This window comes from Xenopus tropicalis, chromosome 5, assembly GCF_000004195.4.
Source record: "Xenopus tropicalis strain Nigerian chromosome 5, UCB_Xtro_10.0, whole genome shotgun sequence".
NCBI classification, from domain to species: Eukaryota; Metazoa; Chordata; class Amphibia; order Anura; family Pipidae; genus Xenopus; species Xenopus tropicalis.
This window is the reverse complement of record NC_030681.2, coordinates 107,321,872-107,340,962: the sequence shown is the minus strand read 5'-3', so window position 1 is coordinate 107,340,962 and position 19,091 is coordinate 107,321,872. Positions and strand designations below refer to the sequence as shown.

Sequence of the window (19,091 nt, the reverse complement as noted above, 5' to 3'; positions counted from 1 at the left end):
TCCACAACCTGTTGGAGCAGATTTGCATTGCTGCCTCTGGAGCCAGACATCAAAACTTGTCCCACTGGAAATGGAAGAGAGCATCAGCAATTTCAGTAGTATAACTATAAAATGCTTTGCTGCAAATTTTACATTCCATTGCAAACAACACAGCACCAGGTGCTTCAGCAGATACAAAACCGGTCGTGAGGCAGAAGTGAGGTTGTTGATTGCCATTACAACAGACATCTTGTCTGTGTGAAACAAAACTGATCGATTGGCTAGCCGTGCCCCCCATATTTCCATTGCCACTATGATGGGGAGTACAAGAATGTTAAGTTGCTTGTGAGTTTGGACTTTACCCACTCTTTAGGCCAGGCGCCCACATACCACCTCCTATCGTAGTAGGCTTCAAACCCCACTGACCCCACAGCATCTGTTGTTCACTGTTACCAGCAACTGGAATCCTGAACAGTTATCCTAACAGATAATTAAATCTAGGGATACTCTTATTTATGTCTAGATCTTCCCTGTGCCCCTTATTCAACTGAATAAAGTGATGTAGTTGGCAAATTCCAGCAGTAGCTAGTGCAAGAGTATGGGAAAATACTAGGCCCATGGGCTTGATTTAGCAGGCAAATTTGAGTTTACCAAGTAGGGATTTTAACTGTTTTAGTATCACTTCCTTTTTTGTCAATGGTATACTCTACCTCCTCCTGTTGTATCTTATTGCTGGGGAGTCTAATTTCCTGTGCCCAGGTATCAATTTTGATCCCCAGTAATTTTAGGCCCTTCCGTTTTGTCCGGCGACAAAGGCATATAGCTCCGAGTTACCTGGGCCTACACAGAAAAAGTTATCCAGGTAATGTATTACCACATTGACCCCTGTCCCCTGTCTGACCACCCACTCTAAGTATGTGCTAAATGCCTCAGAGTAAGCACAAGAGATGGAGTACACCCTCCATCAAAGTAACAGCCAATGAGATTCAAGGAGTCTTGGGGGTATATTTATCTGTGTAAAAAGTGAGTGAGTAAAACATTACCGGTTTTCTAACTAATTGCTGATTGGTTGCCCTGGACAACATCACTGGTAATGTTTCACTCAACTTTTTACCCAGCATGATAAATATACTCCTAAGTGTACCGGTAGCAGACAAAATGCTGCCTCAGTGTCCACCTAGCCCATCAATGCACCCTGACCTGCCCCCCTGACCAGGTGGATAGCCTCATCATGGATTTGTAGCATACTTTGACCAAATCCTTGTCAATATCATCATTTAACAAATCCCCAATACGATAAATGATGAATTATTCTGTATTTTCTGAGCTCCTTCTTGAGTACCAGACCATGGGGAGAGACCCGCAGGTCTGGCAGCAGTGGGGTACGGAAGGGACCGATATGTGCCCCAGTGCCACCTCTTTTTGTAATTTTTCTAGTACTAAAGCTGGGTTGTCTTTTACTGACTTTAGGTTTTTTTTAACAAGACTTCCCCCCAGATTATGAAATGGGGGGCTTGGGTTGAGCCTGGGTTATTCATGCTGCCCCTCCTCCAAGTTGCCTGCTATCCATGGCAGTTCTATATTTGCTTCCAAGGTGCGTCTTTTCTGGTCTTCTAATGGGTAGGTCTCAGTTTAAAGCAATGAAATTCAATGGATGAAATCCATTGGCTGATTGGCTGTTAGTGACCCAACCCACTTTTCCTATTTTTGAACTACAGTCTCCTAGTGACCAACTCTGCAAAGTTTGGGGACCCATGTGTAAAAATTGTGGGACTGACTGCATTTTACATTTCATCATTGAAAGTCAATAGATGAAATGTGATTGGCTGTTGGTGGCACTGCCAACTTATTTTAACTTTGAACTGCAAATACCCAGTGACTAACTTTGCAACCTCTGGAATTAATACTTAAATAATAGCACCAGTTTAAATTTAAACCAATGAAATGCAATGGGGGGAAATGGATTGGCTGTTGGTGGCTCTGCCCACTTTTTCTAACCTTAAACCTTAGTCCCCCAGTGACCAACTGTGAAAAGTTTGGGGACCCTGGCATTAAATGTGTGAGAATAGCAGCAATTACATTTTCCCCACTGAAATCAATTAAAGAAATGTGATTGGCTGCTGGTGGTTCCTTACCCAGTGACTGACTGGGAACCCTGGCATCAAACCAATAAAATTCAATATGTGAAATCTGATTGGCTGTTTGTGGCTTTGCCCACTTTTTCTAACCTTTAATCTTAGCCCCCCAGTGGCCAACAGTGAAAAGTTTGAATGGCAGCACTTTAAATTTCCCCATTACAATCAATGAATTAAATCTGATTGGCTGTCTTGGCTCCACCCACTTTTCCAAACCTAAAATGCAGTGTGAAGAGTTTGGGGACTCTGGTGTTAATATTGTGAGAAAGGAAAGCCCTGAAGCTATAATCACAGGGGCTGCATAACAAGGGATCCGAATAACCAGCAGCCAGATTACACTGGTTTATGTTTAGAGACTGGCAGAACTAGGTTCAACTGTGATTAGGTGAGAAGGAAAGAGTTAAGGCAGGAGAAAGCTGGGCTGAGGGGCGGAGAAAGAGAGGGATGTGATGTCAGGAAAAGAAGCACTCACTTCCTTATCTTCTGAGCAGGTAGAAACATGAGGCAGAGCTCTCTCTGTAATATAATGTTATTAGCTCAAGCAGCTCGCTTCAGACCTCAAATTTTACTGGGTTTATTAAGTCCCTAAATTAATCTCTATAGATGATTTTGTCCATGCAGAGCTTCTACGCTAGTTATATATGCACTGGAACAACATTTCAGCTGCCCCTGTTATATCCTATAGAGCAGCGCTCCCCAACCAATGGCTCCCGAGCAACATGTTGCTCGCCAACCCCTTGGATGTTGCTCCAAGTGGCCTCAAACCAGCTGCTTATTTTTGAATTCTTGACTTGAAGACAAGTTCTGTTTAAATAAGAAACAGGAGTACTGCCTAACAGAGCCCCCTGTAGGCTGCCAGTCCATACAGGGGCTACCAAATAGCAAATAACAGCCATTTTTTGTCACCCCTGTGAACTTTTTTTATGCTTGTGTTGCTCCCCAATTCTTTCTACACTTGAATATGACTCATGGGTAAAAAAGGTTGGGGATCCCTGATATAGAGGCTGCAGACTCCTTTTCATTTGTTCATTATGCCTAGGCAGAACTAGTTTTACTGTGTTTATATATAGGTATATAGAGGGATTACAGTACAGGTTCCCCTGTGAGTGTATCATGGGGAACCTGCACACAGTAGCTTACACTTTAACAGCAGTTTATTTGGCTCATATTCTATTTGGGGCAAATGTAGCTTTTCCTTGATTTATCCAGGTGTTCAGGGGGCAGTGCTGCCACTGTGGATGGAACCTACATACAGTAAAATCCACTGTTAATACTGTGTGTCTAGTAGGTTTTGATGTACCAATAGGAAATTATGCAATACAGAGCCTGCTTATTGTAGCTTTGAATAGATGTTTGAATGATAGTTTGTGGCCGCAGTGTGGTGGTCTAACCCCAAGGTGGGTGGCCGCAGTTTGGTGGTCTAACCCCATGGATGGTGGCCGCAGTGTGGTGGACTAACCCCCAAGGTGGGTGGCCGCAGTGTGGTGGTATAATCCCAAGATGGGTTGTCACAGTGTGATGGTCTAACCCCCAAGGTGGGTGGCCGCAGTGTGGTGGTATAACCCCAAGATGGGTTGTCACAGAGTGATGGTCTAACCCCAAGGTGGGTGGCCACAACATTTCCTTAACGGCTATGGTGATAGCATCATGTCAGGTAAGGTCAGGTAAGCTTACCCTCTGAGTTGGGGGGTTTTGTGTACAGAGTGGATGGACTGCTTTGGAAGCAGCATGGCAAAGCATCTGGTTGACATTACCTTCTATAGTGGCCTTCTGAGCTAGGCACCTGCAGGTGGAAGGACATCTCTACAAATGGACTGCTTTGGAAGCAGCATGGCAAAGTGGTGGATTGACCTTACCCTCTATGCTTGGCCCTCTAAACTAGGCACCTGCGGCTAGAGGGAGGTCTCTACATAGTCGGTGGACTGCTAAGGAAACAGAATGGCAAAGTGGTGGATTGACCTTACCTTCTATACTTGGCCCTCTGAACTGGGCATGTGCAGCTGGAGGGAGGTTGACCTTACCCTCTTTGCTTCGCCCTCTGAACTGGGCATGTGCGTCTGGAAGGATGTCTCTACAAAGTGGATGGGTTGCTAAGGAAGCAGCATGGCAGAGTGGTTGGTTGACCTTTTCCTCTATGCTGTGCCATCTGAGCTAGGCACCTGTGGCTGGAGGGAAGTCTCTACAGAGTGGATGGGCTGTTAAGTAGGCAGCATGGCAAAATGGTTGGTTGTGCTTACCCTCTATATGCATAACAATGTGGTTGAGTGACTTTACCCTCCAAGCTGGGCATGTTCAACTGAGGCCTTTCAGAGCAGATGGGCAGGTTTAGTATTCAGGATGGAAACAAATTGCCTTTAAAAGTCTGTTTAAGCATCCTAGTTTACCACATGGGCAGAGTAAATGGTAATTCGTTGCAAGATAATGCTACCATTCTCTAGCAAAAAAATAAGAAAAAAACCCTGGCCAATATAATATGCTAGTTGCTTTGGTTTTTATGAAATATTCTTGTTGTTTTGGTTTTTTGGTACCCATCCAGTCCTCTAGCACTGAACTGTTTGGTTTGGCATGGCAGGTAACCTAGTGGTATGTCTGCCTTGCTTTAACCTGCCCAACCATTATACAGCCACAGGAAGGTGGCTGGATTTGCTGTCAGTACACATGGTCACCGATTATTTTAGATGTATTTCACTCATATAATGTTAAGAATATTTTACCAGGCTAATGCCTGCATACATATAGGGGGAGATTTACTAATCCACGAATCCAAATCCCGAAAGGGAAAAAATCGGATTGGAAACGAAAATTTTGCGAATTTTTCGTCACCATCACGACTTTATCGTATTTTGTGCGACTATTTCGTCGCCGTCGCAATTTTTTCTTATTGAGCGATTGTAAACGGCGGAAAAACCAATCCGATTTTTTCGCGACGGTGATGAAAAAATACCAATCATTACGAAAATAACGCATTCGGACGCCTTCGGACTGTTCGTGGCTAAAGCCCAGTTTTATTCCATCCTGCAGTACAGTATGTTTGTTACATAGAAAATGTTTTTGTGTATTTTATGACTATATAATACATTTTCCATGTTTTATTATACAATAAGCAATAATTATAAAGGTATGGTGGGGACAAGCTCAACTGAAGGTTTTCAGTTGGACTCACTGTGGCGGCAGGACCTTGCCAGGCACAGGTAATTTTAGCAGCTTGGATTTCCTATCATCGAGACACTGCAGATCCAGGACCGGCAGCAGGGCTACTGAACTTCTCTCATGGTTGGTAATGCAGCTCCTGCTGGTAGCAGAGTTTGGGGCCACCCTCTCTGTAGGTAGAGGCAGTCTAATACTCATTCAAGTCTTCAGTGAGGAACAGCAGAGCATAGTAGTGACCCTCTTATAGAATTATGGCTTTAGAATATTGCCTTGGGTGAGGCTGGCAAGGTCCTATCTATTTGATAAAATGTGAATAAATGCTGTGGCCATTTTCTCCACTTCGGTCTCCTGGTGTTTCATTAAGGTATGTAACAAGGGGTTCAGTGGGGTGCCTCAAGGCAAAGGGTCAGTTGAGGAGTCCCCTTGTCAAGGAAAGCCCTGGAGCTATAAGTGCAGGGGTTGCATGACAAGGGATCCGAATAACCAGCAGCCAGATTACACTGGTTTATATTTAGAGACTGGCAGAACTAGGTTCAACTGTGATTAGGTGAGAAGGAAAGAGTTAAGGCAGGAGAAAGCTGGGCTGCGGGGCAGAGAGAAAGAGAGGGATGTGATGTCAGGAAAAGAAGCACTCACTTCCGCATCTTCTGAGCAGGTAGAAACATCCCACCCACCCTCCCCCTTTTTGCATATTTTGCAAAATGTCAGGAGTTTATCTTCTTTTTTGTTTTCATATTATCTATTAATAACTAAATGTGGATGTTTTCCTGAATGCATTGCTATATTGTGCTCTCTGTATCTTTATATGGTATAACCTTAAGAGTCAGTATTGTATTTAATTCATTTTAACTACGATTGCTTGATCCAGGGAATGTTTCCGATCGCCTAGGGGGTCAGGAAGGAATTTTTTCCCTCTTGAAGCATAATTGGCACAGGCTTTTTACAGGCTTCAGGTTGGCTAACTCTGCAAAGTTTGGGGCCCTTAAAATTAAAGTTTATAAAATGGCACCAGTTTAAATTTAAACCAATGAAAGTCTATAGGTGAAATATGATTGGCTGTTGTTGGCTTCACCCACTTTTCTAAACTTGGAACGTAGTCACCCAGTTTGGGAACACTAACATTAAACATATGAGAATGGCAGAAGTTTAAATTTCCCCACTGAAAACAATGAAAGAAATGTGATTGGCTTTTGGTGGCTCCACCCACTTTTTATAACCTTGAATACGTAGTCACTCAGTGACTGACTGCAAAGTTTGGGAACACTGTCATTGAAGCAAAAAAAATTAAATACCGTATTTTCCGGCGTATAAGACGACTTTTTAACCCCGAAAAATCTGTGCCAAAGTCGGGGGTCGTCTTATACGCCGGATACTTACCTGAACCTTGCTTCCTGGTCTTTCTGGTGCGGCCTGCACAATCGCGTTTTCGTTGCCACAGCAACAGGAGACGCGCTACGCTGGGAGACGCGCTACGCTGGGAGACGCGCTACGCTGGGGGACGCGCTATGCTGGGTGACGCACTACGCTGGGTGACGCGCTACGCTGGGAGATGCGGTGGGGGGCGGGGATACACATACTCTGCAGCTCCAGGTCTCTCTGTGCCGCCAGTCCTACCGGTCCTGCCGCCTACCAGTATGTTTTACATCTCTGTTCAGTTAAATACAACTAGGAAATGTCATATTGGCTACAGTTAGTTTGCAGACTATTTGAGACATGGCGTTCAAATGTATTTGAGCCTGAAATGCATTTTAAAAGCTGCAACTTATACTCATTAATCAGGGCAACCTGCCTCTGCCTGTTATCATACAAGCCGTATTTTCCGGCGTATAGTCGGGGGTCGTCTTATACGCCCAGTCGTCTTATACGCCGGAAAATACGGTATGTGAAATCTGATTGGCTGTTGATGGCTCAGCCCACGTTTTCAAACCTAAAACTGAAGTCCCCTGCTGACCGTGAAGAGTTTGGGGACCCTGGTGTTAATACTGTGAGAATGGCAGCAGGTTGAATTTTCTCCATTGAAATTCAATAGGTAAAATTTGATTGGCTGTTGGTGGCTTTGCCCATGTTTTTTAATTTTGAACCACAATTACCTGGTACCTAACTCTATTCTGAAAAGTTTGGGGACCCTGATGTTATTACTGTAAGAATGGCAGCATGTTGAATTTCCTGCATTGAAAGTCAAAGGTAAATTTTAATTGGCTGTTGGTTTTTCAAACCAACATAATTAACTTTAGTATTACCCTTATTGTATCTTTATTCCCCCTTAAGGAAATAGGGAGTGATGTTTCATTCTAGACTGTTCACCTGTCAAGAGGTGACCTGTAAAGCTTGTTTTGGAGAATCATCAGTTTTCTGAAGGAGGAAAGGGAGGAACTTTGAAAATGTAAATTGCCCATAGTAATTACCGAGAAACATCTGGTTGATCAAATTGCATCAGTCACCTTGTACTGGCTGTGAATTGATTCCAAGGCATGTGAAAAGTCTCTGATAGGTAGGTTTAATAATTTGTGCCCATGTAAGTTATCAGTGCTATTCTCCCTGTGTAATATAAGTCTCAGTACAATGAGGAAATCTAATTTATAACAAGGAGCAGTACATTGATAGCTATGTCTGGAACCTAAAGGGATGCTGGCTGGATTATAACAATTCTGCAGTGCCAGCCCCCTAACACAGCATCCTTTGAATTATACATTTTTCCCTAAAGCACTCCACAAGCAAATGTATGGTACTATGATTTGGAAAAATCTTATCCTGGGGTTGGTACTGTAGAATTTTGAAAATCCCATCAGTATTCTTTAAAAAGTGTTGTAAATCTAAAATTTAGCATAATAAAATGTTTTAGTGTAAAAGTCAGCAGTGCTGGAAATATCAAGGGACAGAGACATTTATTTCTGCAGCTTTTTACAATTTAAAGTCTAGCGGCGTAACTCCACAGCACAGGGCCCCGCGCAAAAAAAATCTTCAGAGGGGCCCATCGCATTCTGCAACCTATCTGTATAGTGGCTATAGAGGAAGCTGACCCTGTGGTAATGCTGCTTAAAAAAACAGGTATCCATTTAGAACACCTTCTTTGTTATGACTGTTAAATACCGTACTTTAAAAAAAGTCCCTTTTCATAATACAATCATTTTATCTTTATCATGTCTGTTTGAATGAAGGCCAACACACTGCTATATAGCTAAATGGACCCCTTTCATACTTTACTGAGGCTATTCCCAAACTTGTATTGAGAGAATTCTTAGTAATTAGACTCATATATTATTATTATAATATCTCTTGTGTATATATAGTAAATATAGTATATATTTTATTTCAGCATAGTCAATTGTTTATTGTTATGGTGTATTTATATCAGTTCAGTTAATTCTCAAGCATTTTGTGATCTCCAGTGGTTCCACAGGGGGTGCAGGTATACAAACAAGTTAAGCACCTGACCTGACATTGAAAAAGGAAACATATATATTTAAACCAATTCCAAGTGCAGATGAAAGAATGTATTCTGGACTGGAAGAGATACTGTATATAGATAAATAAGAGGTTTGAAAGGTATTTTGAAATTCAAATGGGGATTGTAAATAACTTCAGCAGGTTGAGGATGCAGAAAAATGACTTTTGTTTACTACTGGGTATGTACAGCTGCAAAATCTTCCTTTGTTTCGCAATTTTTCAGGTTTTTTTATGGTGAATTTTGTACACCAGTACCAAAAAGTGTGTTTTTTGCATTCTGTTGCAACTTGTTTTCATTTGTGTTTTTACAATTAAGATATTTTAATAAATGACAGACATTCACGAAAATTACTTAAGTAGTGGTTTAAAATAATTATAAAACCACGAAAATCTGAATTTTAATAAATGCTCCCATAAATGTATGGTATATAAAATATGAAACACAATTGGCTTATTTTATTACAATTGAAAAAGCTACTGAATAATTTGGGAATATTTATGTTTATTTGTATAAACCAATTGCTGGCCCTTAATACATTTGCTAAACAGGCATACAGTATTTTGCAGCAAGGAGTAATTTTTGTGATGTTATGGCTAAAAAACAATTAATAAAGGTATTATATGTAAACTCCTTTTATGTGTAATTAATACATAAGATGAAAAAACATTTTTCTAAAAAATAAAAATGCTAAGGATAGAATCAAATAAAAACAGTCATTAAATAAAACTTTCATATTCATGTATTATATGGGCAAAGTAGTAAATATATGGGAATATTAGCAAAAATCTCATCTATATAAATCTACCGTATAGTGCGTGAACATTTTACTTTACTAAATGACCAGTTATTTTCACACCTTACATAAGTATTCACAGAACTGCAGAGGTGCCCTTAATACTAGTGATGAGCAAATTTTTTCGCCAGGCATGGATTTGCAGAGAATTGCCGCATTTCGTCATTAGCGAATTGTTTCACAAAACCTCAGTGAAAATGCACCGCGGCAAAAAAGGGTCACCTGTATCTTTGTGCACTGAAAGCGACAAGATCATCCTGCCAATGCAAGTGAATTTCAGCACAAAAATGCATCATCTTTTTCCACAAAAATCTACTCTGTGTCTCTGCTGATCCTGTGCCAGTGCAAACTCATACAGGGGGTGAAAGGCAGAGGATCAGATTTTCTGCACTGGTGTTCATACAACAACCTGTGTGGCATTAGCCTTAACGAGGTTGCATTTCATGCATGTACTCATTGTCACTGTATACTTTACATTCCCCTTAATGTTATATAAAAATATTTTTTACTAACACAGTTCAAAATAGCAAGTTTGTTAAATAAATATTGTCCTTGGCAAGTACCCAGAACTTGTGCACTACAGTAAATAAAACTGATTTTTCCCTGATTATTCTTTGATTTCATTCTCATCCTTTATAAAGCATGCATTGGCATAGCCTTCTAAATTGCTTTCTGTATTGTCAGCATTTTGTTTCGTATCCACCGGTGGCCATCTGGAATCATTTTGCACCATCCTGTACAACACCCTGTACTTGCTGTTTGAATAGTATTTACAAATCTTTTTTAAATAGAGCCAGACACGTCTATTTTCAATGAACAGCTCCTGTAAAAAGAAATCAGGTTAATTATTAATGTGGAGACCCCACATTTCACATGAAGTGCACATTTTTAAGTATTTATGGATGTTAGGATGAAACTAACTTGTTTATAAATGTATCTATATATGAGCTGGAGAGAGTGGAGAGAGTACAGAGACGTGCAACTGAACTGGTAAAGGGGATGGAAGAGTTAAACTATCAGGTTAGACTGTCAGGGTTGGGGTTGTTTTCTATGGAAAAGGGTGCCTGCGAGAGGGGACATGATTACTCTGTACAAATACATTAGAGGGGAATATAGGCAGATAGGGGGTGTTCTGATAAAATTGATCAGCGCACCAGAGGCTACTCCTTTAGATTGGAGGAACTCATGTGAAGGAGCGTAGGTGGATTTTCACGATGAGGGCAGTGAGATTCAGTTAATGACTTTAAAAGAGTCTTGGATGAGTTCTTGAACAAGCATAGTATCCAAGGCTATTGTGATACTAAAATCTACAGTTAGTATTGATGTTGGTATATAGGGTTTATGTATGTGAGTGTATAGGTCAGTATAGGTTTGTGTGTGCTGGGTTTACTTGGAAGGGTTGAACTTGATGGACTCTTTTTTCAATCTTATGTAACTATGTAATTATATTTCTTGGAATGTACCTTTGGCATCTCTTTATATTGATGAGAATATTTGATGAAAAATATGTGGTTGGCAATCAAAGCACCTAATGTGACAGTGTGTCGGATTTCTACATATATTTCCAATATAATAATTTATATCACTAGCCATATTCATTCATATTAACACAGCAACACTGCAAAGCATTCACTTACCTCTACAGCAAAGGACACCAGAAAGTATATAAGTACAATAATAAGAATGGAAATCCTCCATATAGTGGGGGTGCAGATAAGCTAAAGACAAGAGAAAGCACAGAATTATTATTGTCAAACACAAATGCTTAGCACTATGTAATATGATTCACATTTATACCAGGTATGCCAGAGATATGTTGTAGGATGCTTAGGCTATTTTGCATCTTATTACCCCAGCTGGGATTTCTATCTTGCTCCATTTTATTGTCTTACTTGTGCTACAGATCTTTGATAAGTGTCCTGTGGTATTTATTCTACCATACTGTGAGTCCAGAGCAGTGTTTTACAATGATGATATGTGGAGGCACTCCCATCAGTCATCCATAGTACAGCAATATTGTGTATATCAGTATATTTCTATACTGTAAAATTATACAGCGCTGCATATCCTATTAGCACTTTATACATAAAGCTATACATTCTTACATGTGTGATGTGTAAAATTTGTATACAAATTACCATGTTTTATCCACAATGCAGAATTGTTTCCCATAATTTTAGCACAACTTGCATTAAATGCACCAATGTGTATTTAAATTAGTGTCTGTATAAGCAAATCACATTTAAGTTTTAGCCCATATTTTTACAGCACTTATGTGTAAGAGGCTTCACACTAAATAATTCATTTTTGTTTTAATACAAATCAGCACCTTGCATTGTGTTAAAATCACATATACACTGGAATAAGCAGTAACCCCAGAAATATAAACATTACTTGTTGAACATATATACTTACACAGAGTCACAGTACAGGGTACTTTACCGTTAGGCCTTTTCTGTATCTAAAGCTGGGGTGGGACCCTGGTACCATGAAGTAGTATTTCCCTCAAAGTTTCCCACCTTTAACATGGGTGCTGGTAGGCTAACCTGCTTAATGTTCAGGTGGTTCAGGTTAACTTTTATTAAGCTATAGAATGGCCTATTCTACATAGCGACTTTTCAACTGGTCTTCATTTTTTATTCGTTATAGTTTTTGAAAATGTTTTTCCTTCCTCTTTGCTTCTTTCAAGATTTCAAACAGGGGTCACTGACCCCAGTAGTCAAAAATTATTGCCCTGTGAAGCTACAATGTACTTTTGTATTACCTTTTTTCTACATCATACATGTAGGGATCTCCAAATTTGGGCCCCTAGGTTGGTTACCCCAGGATAGACCCCAAGGGTGGGTGATACTTAATAGTGCAACACTTTTGGGTGGGTTGGCACCTAAATAGTTAATAGGGGATTAGCTTCCCTGCAATTAAAGGTTATGGCCACAGGGTGGTACAGTTAGTATAAAAGGCTGTGCAGCCATGTGCAGCCAGGTCTTTCAACCTGGGACCCCTCTTGGAGAAGAGGTTAACAACAGGTCAGAGTTAGACAGTGAGTAATTGTTATAGACCGCTCTAGGAGTGGTAGGCAGGTTATCTAGCTGGGCAGCGTGGCCCCGACAGGAGAATTACTGGATTAAGATCCACCAGCACTCATAGCTGGAGTCAGGGAGTAAAGTGCTAAGTGTAGGAGATTTGCCTAATCCAGGGGTATCTAAGTGGAAGTACCGGGGTGAGGTCTCATAGGGGGTGTCCGCTTGGCGTGTAGTACCGGGAAGTGCCCTAGAGAGGGGCTTCTGGCGAGAAGTACCGGAGGGAACCCCTAAAGGGAATCATCTGGCGGGAGTACTGCTAATATCTCGTGGAGAGAGGGTCTCTTAAGGAAGAGGGAGTGTAACCTGACTGTAACATTGCTCCTGTGTGTAACCTGCCTGTCTAATACATCTGTGACAATAAATAAGTTCCACTGGTTAAACATCCATCCAGTGTTCTGTCTCTGCATACACGGAGGATCCACACTGCCGGGTAAGCAACTACCCCAGGGAGGGGGCAAGGTACCAGGAGTGTTGGGAGTCCCCACACAGCAGTACAGTATCAAGTTCTCAGGAGGGGAGTTATAGTTCATTCTATCCCTATCCTGGGTGGAGGCACGCCAAAGTATAAAGAAATAGCTGTTCCCCATAGTAAGCGGGGCTCAGGACTCCTGAAAGCGCCAAGTATAGTGACATATCAGCAGGTAGTGCCACAACTGATTAAAAAGTGGGCTACATAAATAAAGTTAATTTAAAGTTGAACAACCCCTTTAACAATATACCCCTTAAGTGTATGGGGTGAATTGTTTTTTTTTTGCAGGAGATATTTTCTCTCCCACTAACACTTCCGGATATAAGTCCTAATTAATGTAAAACTTTCATTTAAACTTGGGTGTGTGAGGGGAAAATAGCTATATCTGTTGTAGTACCATATGATCTTGAAAACTGATATACTGCACATAAATATCCCATATAACCCTACTAAGCCTGCAGGCTTCACAGGTCAAAAAGCTATTATGCCCAAAAGAAATGCATGCCAAAAATAACATTTTAAATAAAAGAATTTACATTTTAGCTTTTTTTTTTAAGAACAGATCTAGGCATTATTGCTTGAAAGGTGAGTCCTGGAATAAAAATGGTTACTTACTTGAAAGGCTCTGTATAGACCTTTTAAATCAGCAAATAGGATAAAAAGGCAGGCAGCTAGCTGTATTGGCAGTAAACAGAAAAATAAATCTGTGGAGGCAAAGCTCAAAGTTAGTGTGCACCCAAATAGGAAAGATGTATCCTTTTGGGAAAGTTATTAAAACATTTTTTGGAAGTCATGTGCGTAAACAATAGTATGGAATAAATACATATATATATTCAGTGTATACACTACAAGAATTGTGAAATAGCTGGAAATCAATTGGTTTTTAATTCTCCATTAATCTTCTATTGTAATAACTTAAACATGCTCTAGAGCTTCCAATCAGCAGGTAGATTAACAGTCCTATAACATTCATAATGTTGTGTGAGCGCTAATAGGCGGCACAGTTCCTAACAAATGATTCCAGCTGAAAATGCACAACTGTGCATTGCCGGGCCAATATCTGCCCTGTGTGAGAACTGACAGGCGGTTGCGGTTCCTGTCAATGCACGCACAGGGCGGATATGGGAAGACTGGTGTTTTCTTCGCCACTATTTTTATTCTGGTGGAGAAAATGTCACACGTTATTCTTACAGAGATTGTAAGCCCCGGAGCAGCAAGGTCGGAGGAGGGGCTGCATGACCCAGCTCAGCATCACTAGCGTGGGGATAGGCCAGTTAAGCTAAAAGGGGAGGGAGAAAAAGGTGGGAGGAGAGGGTATATAGGAGAGACAGTGAGGGCTGGCTATCCACCATTTTGGGAGATAACAGCAGAGGAAAGATCCCCACCCACCCTCCCTTAGCTGGGGGTTGGTTCCATTGGGTACTTCACTGTTTCTAGACATCACACATGTGGCCTTGGAGGGTCAGGGGTACACGGGTTAAGTTAGCTAGTGTAAGAGACAGGGGAAGTAACAGGAAAAATGACGCGGATGAGTGGCGTCATGGTAGTTGTCACAGCTTTGGCGGGTCCTTGTCAGTCTGCTGGGGAGGAAAGCTAGTTCTGGTATGTCAGATCAGGTAGAGTGGATGGTTTAACCCCTAAGGTGGGTGACCATTGGTGGATGGAATAAGAAAGGTGCGCTAGAAAGCGCTGGGTGGGTACTGAACATGGCTAATTGGGAAAGGGGACCAGATAGGTCCCAGAGTGGCGGCGGTTATCCTCTGAGCTAGGGATTGGGCGGCTGGAGGATAGCATGGCTCAGGGTGGTTGTGGAAGGACAGACTGGCAAGGGGCTCGGGGTCAGTATTTTCGGTTCGGTAATGTTTTGCACTTGTTACATTGATGTATTGTTATATTTAAACATGTTATAATTTTGTATGCAATTTCTTGCACTGTTTGTATTTATAAATAAAGCTGTGGCCATTATCATTTCCAACAATGATATCATCACGCAGTTTTTATTGGTGAGTAAGATGAGCAAGTGTAGGTGGATGCGTGGGTCATGATTATCTTTAACAACGGCCCCTGGCTGAATGGAGCTTACATTGTGACTATCCCTGGCAGTTCTGAACTGGGCTTCAAAACAGGCCCTGGCATTTCAAGTACGCAAAGGCCCAAACAGCCCCCCCCAGCCCACTAAATAAAGACTGTATGGCATCTTACAGCAGCCGCTCTGGCATTTGCTAGTACCTATAGATTGGCAGTCCATGCCTAATCCCTGGCATTTCACACAAGAGTGCAGAGGACCTTTGATTGTTGTCCTCACACAGGACACACAAGGAGCTGTTTAATGTGCCTCATGTGACATGGGACTACCATGGTTTCATATATGTGTAAACCTATGAGCAACATGGGGGGCCTACCAAATTTTTCAAAGCAGCCTACTTACAGTTTGTATAGATTGGTTTTCGGAAAGGCGTTCCTTTGGAGAACACAAATGCTACAATAATAAGGTTGATGGTTGTTATTGGCCATAGGGTTGTAGATTCATAGTTTTCAAATTCAGGATTCTCTTCAACTCCGGTACTGTTTGTGTTCGAGATGTTGAATCCAACTGCGGTAATGTTTTCAGTTGTTGGTGCACAGGCTCTACAAAATATACAGCATAGTAATTATTTGAATGCTTTATCAGTGCTTCTGTTGAAAATGGCATTAAAAGACTTGAATGTAAATATCACTAGAACTGGAGTGAGTTAGATTATTTTTAGTTTCGAGTTTTTCTAGGTTTTCTTAGGATTTTAGAAAAATTGTGCAGTTCCATTCCTGGACCATAGAGAGACCAGGGTTTCTCATGTTTGTAATGCAACTGGCCCTATCTACCCCTACATGTAATAAAAGATACTAAGTTCGCCCAGGAGCAGTATCCAATAGCAACCAATAGGATGTTGTGGTTTTCATGTGACAAGACAAAAAATTGGGATTTTTGCATCTTTTCTGCAACTTTTTTGTGCTGACTTTTTGAGTTTTGAGACTTTTGAGTAAATGTAAGGCATTTGTGGAAACGAGTTTTTTTTAACTTAAAATTGTAAAAAAATTAGAAATGTTAGAGTTTTAGTAAATCTGCCCCAAAGTATCAAAGAATCATATTTTTCATCTTGCCTTGTTTTCCCTAGGTTCAGACTGTCATTTCTCTTCTGTTATGTTACCAGCTGGTTTAGCAGATGATTATGAGTTAGTTCTTTGGGATGTGAATTGGATAGAATAGCAAGAGGTGAGTTGCAGGAGCAGAGAGTTCATTGTCCCAAGACAATCTGAGCTGTTTTGCTTAGATTTTTGTGATATTCTTGAGTGGGAATATGACAGGCCTTTAACAAATGAATACTCTAAACTGAAAAGCAAGTACAGGATAAAACATGGTCTTGCCTTAGGGCTACCATCAGAGGGAGTATGAGAGGGGTTGGAATGTTGTCAGGGTACCGGTGAAATTTTGTAAACTTACATAACTCGCATAGCTTAAACTTACAGAACTTACTGAAAATGTTAAGAACTTACGTAGAAGCTTACATAGTTTAAATATCAAGCAATGCAAAGGCAGAACAGCATGGCAGGGGCAGTACCCTGCAACTCAAACATCCCTTATATAAGCAAAAAATGGATTAAACTCCTAGGGGCACATTTACTAATCCCCGAATCCGAATCCCGAATGGGAAAATAACGGATTGGAAATGAAAATTTTGTGATTTTTGAAAAAAAACAATCCGAATGTTTCGCGACGGCGACGAAAAAGTCGCGAAAAATATACCACTGTATATTACAGCCAAAGTCCCACGGGGGCCCCCAGCAATTGCAGGTAGTGATGGGCGAATTTTTTCACCAGCCATGGATTCACAGCAAATTTCTGCATTGCGCATATTGTTTTGTGAAACTTCCGTGAACATTTGCAGCGCAAAAAATTGCTGCGTGTAAAAAAAATTTCGGCACATGTCAAATTGGACATTGGTTGCAGTAAATTGGGTGCACCGCGTAAAAAAAAGGGCGCAGTCACGGCAAAAAAGGGAGCAGTCGCGGAAGCACGGACAGAAAAAAAAGACGTGGGCGACAAAAAAAAAATTGTGCGACAAATGCATTTGCAAATTTTCTTGCTGTTTCGCAAATTTTATGGCGAAACGGGACAGATTTGCTCATCACTAGTTGCAGGGTCTGTTTCCTCTATGATTCACCACTGCTTTCCAGTAAAATGATTTGTGATTTTTTTTTTGTTGAAAATAAAATACAAACTGTAAAAAAGCCACACAACACGTTTAACCTGTCCTAGAAAAACCTTACTAACTGCTGTTGATCTTTTGTGTAGCACATACAAGTGGTGTGGGCAAAAATATTTGTACTATCCACGTGTTCATTGGGGAGGGGCAGACAACTTATATGGTGACCCAAAGTTTCTACTGGTGGCCTTGTTCTGATGTTCAGTAATGCTATATGGTTAAAAATAGGTGCACTATATATTCATCCAGATGGATGGGATATGGATGGGATACAGAGTGCTCTCTATTCCACATGAATTATTGAATAAATATGCACTGCAGCTCCTATAAAACATTTTTTGTACCTGTAGTTTGATGTGCTGTACCATGGTTGCTGCTGTACCAATAAGAAGCCACAAATTTGACTGGCCAGGCTGAGGAGAATATTGAAGATGATTGAGAGCAACAGTGGTGGTGATATGAGCTGTGCTGGAGGTCTGTAGGGAGCCAGTTTCTGGTAGGGATGAGTTAAACTCACTGAAATCAGACAAGATGCTATATTTTATAACCTGCTGAATTTTTTATTTTTTTTTTATTATTCCATTATTTACATTTTTAGAAATATATTAACCCTCACAGTACAAGCATGGTTGGCATATTTTCTCACTGTAAAAAAAGTGAACAAAAAATTATTTTCAAAATTCTTCGCTCACTCAGCCAATTCATTTCTACAGGCTTTTGAAGACTTTTCAAGTTTGAAAAATGTTATGTTAACACAGTGTTGCTAACAGAATGAACAATATGCCAGCTTTGCCCTGATTTTGCTTGTGTATCAACATTAAATGACCACTAACAACATTCTGCTAATTGTGCAGCGGTATTTTACATGCATTTGGTAAGATTACATCCCTGTCGAAAGCAAATAACCCATCATCTAAAATTACACCTTGTGCCAGGAGGTTCTGTTTGGGGTACTAGTCAAGGGAGAGCTTCTAGTAACTCCACTGTATGGAACCTCATGTGTTACCATACACAGGGCAGCCATACAGTGGCTTGCAAAAGTATTCGGACCCCTTGAACTTTTCCACATTTTGTCACATTACAGCCACAAACATGAATCAATTTTATTGGAATTCCACATGAAAGACCAATACAAAGTGGTGTACACGTGAGAAGTGGAAGGAAAATCATACATGATGCCAAACATTTTTTACAAATAAATAACTGCAAAGTGGGGTGTGCGTAATTATTCAGCCCCCTTTGGTCTGAGTGCAGTCAGTTGCCAGTAGACATTGCCTGATGAGTGCTAATGACTAAATAGAGTGCACCTGTGTGTAATCTAATGTCAGTATAAATACAGCTGCTCTGTGACGGCCTCAGAGGTTGTCTAAGAGAATATTGGGAGCAACAACGCCATGAAGTCCAAAGAACACACCAGACAGGTCAGGGATAAAGTTATTGAGAAATTTAAAGCAGGCTTAGGCTGCAAAAAGATTTCCAAAGCCTTGAACATCCCACGGAGCACTGTTCCACCGATCATTCAGGAATGGAAGGAGTATAGCACAACTGTAACCCTACTAAGACAAGGCCGTCCCCCTAAACTCACAGGCCGAACAAGGAGAGCGCTGATCAGAAATGCAGCAAAGAGGCCCATGGTGACTGGGGGAGCTGCAGAGATCTACAGCTCAGGTGGGGGAATCTGTCCATAGGACAACTATTAGTCATGCACTGCACAAAGTTGGCCTTTATGGAAGAGTGGCAAGAAGAAAGCCATTGTTAACAGAAAACCATAAGAAGTCCCGTTTGCAGTTTGC

At 41.0% G+C, this 19,091-nt stretch overlaps 1 protein-coding gene across 2 annotated transcripts in view; it reads right to left on the bottom strand.

The window, feature by feature from the left end:
• Positions 1–9,193: 9,193 nt before the first annotated feature.
• Positions 9,194–19,091, bottom strand: part of atp13a5 (ATPase type 13A5) — a 56,815-nt gene continuing 46,917 nt past the window's right edge. For both annotated transcript variants that reach the window (XM_012963382.3, XM_031902530.1), the window contains 5 exons: positions 17,643–17,814; positions 15,486–15,685; positions 13,673–13,761; positions 11,143–11,223; positions 9,194–10,328 (listed from right to left, as the gene is read on the bottom strand). In XM_012963382.3, coding sequence (XP_012818836.2) covers positions 10,113–10,328; positions 11,143–11,223; positions 13,673–13,761; positions 15,486–15,685; positions 17,643–17,814 — 758 coding nt within the window. In that variant the 3' untranslated portion in view covers positions 9,194–10,112. The remainder of the gene's footprint in view (positions 10,329–11,142; positions 11,224–13,672; positions 13,762–15,485; positions 15,686–17,642; positions 17,815–19,091) is intronic.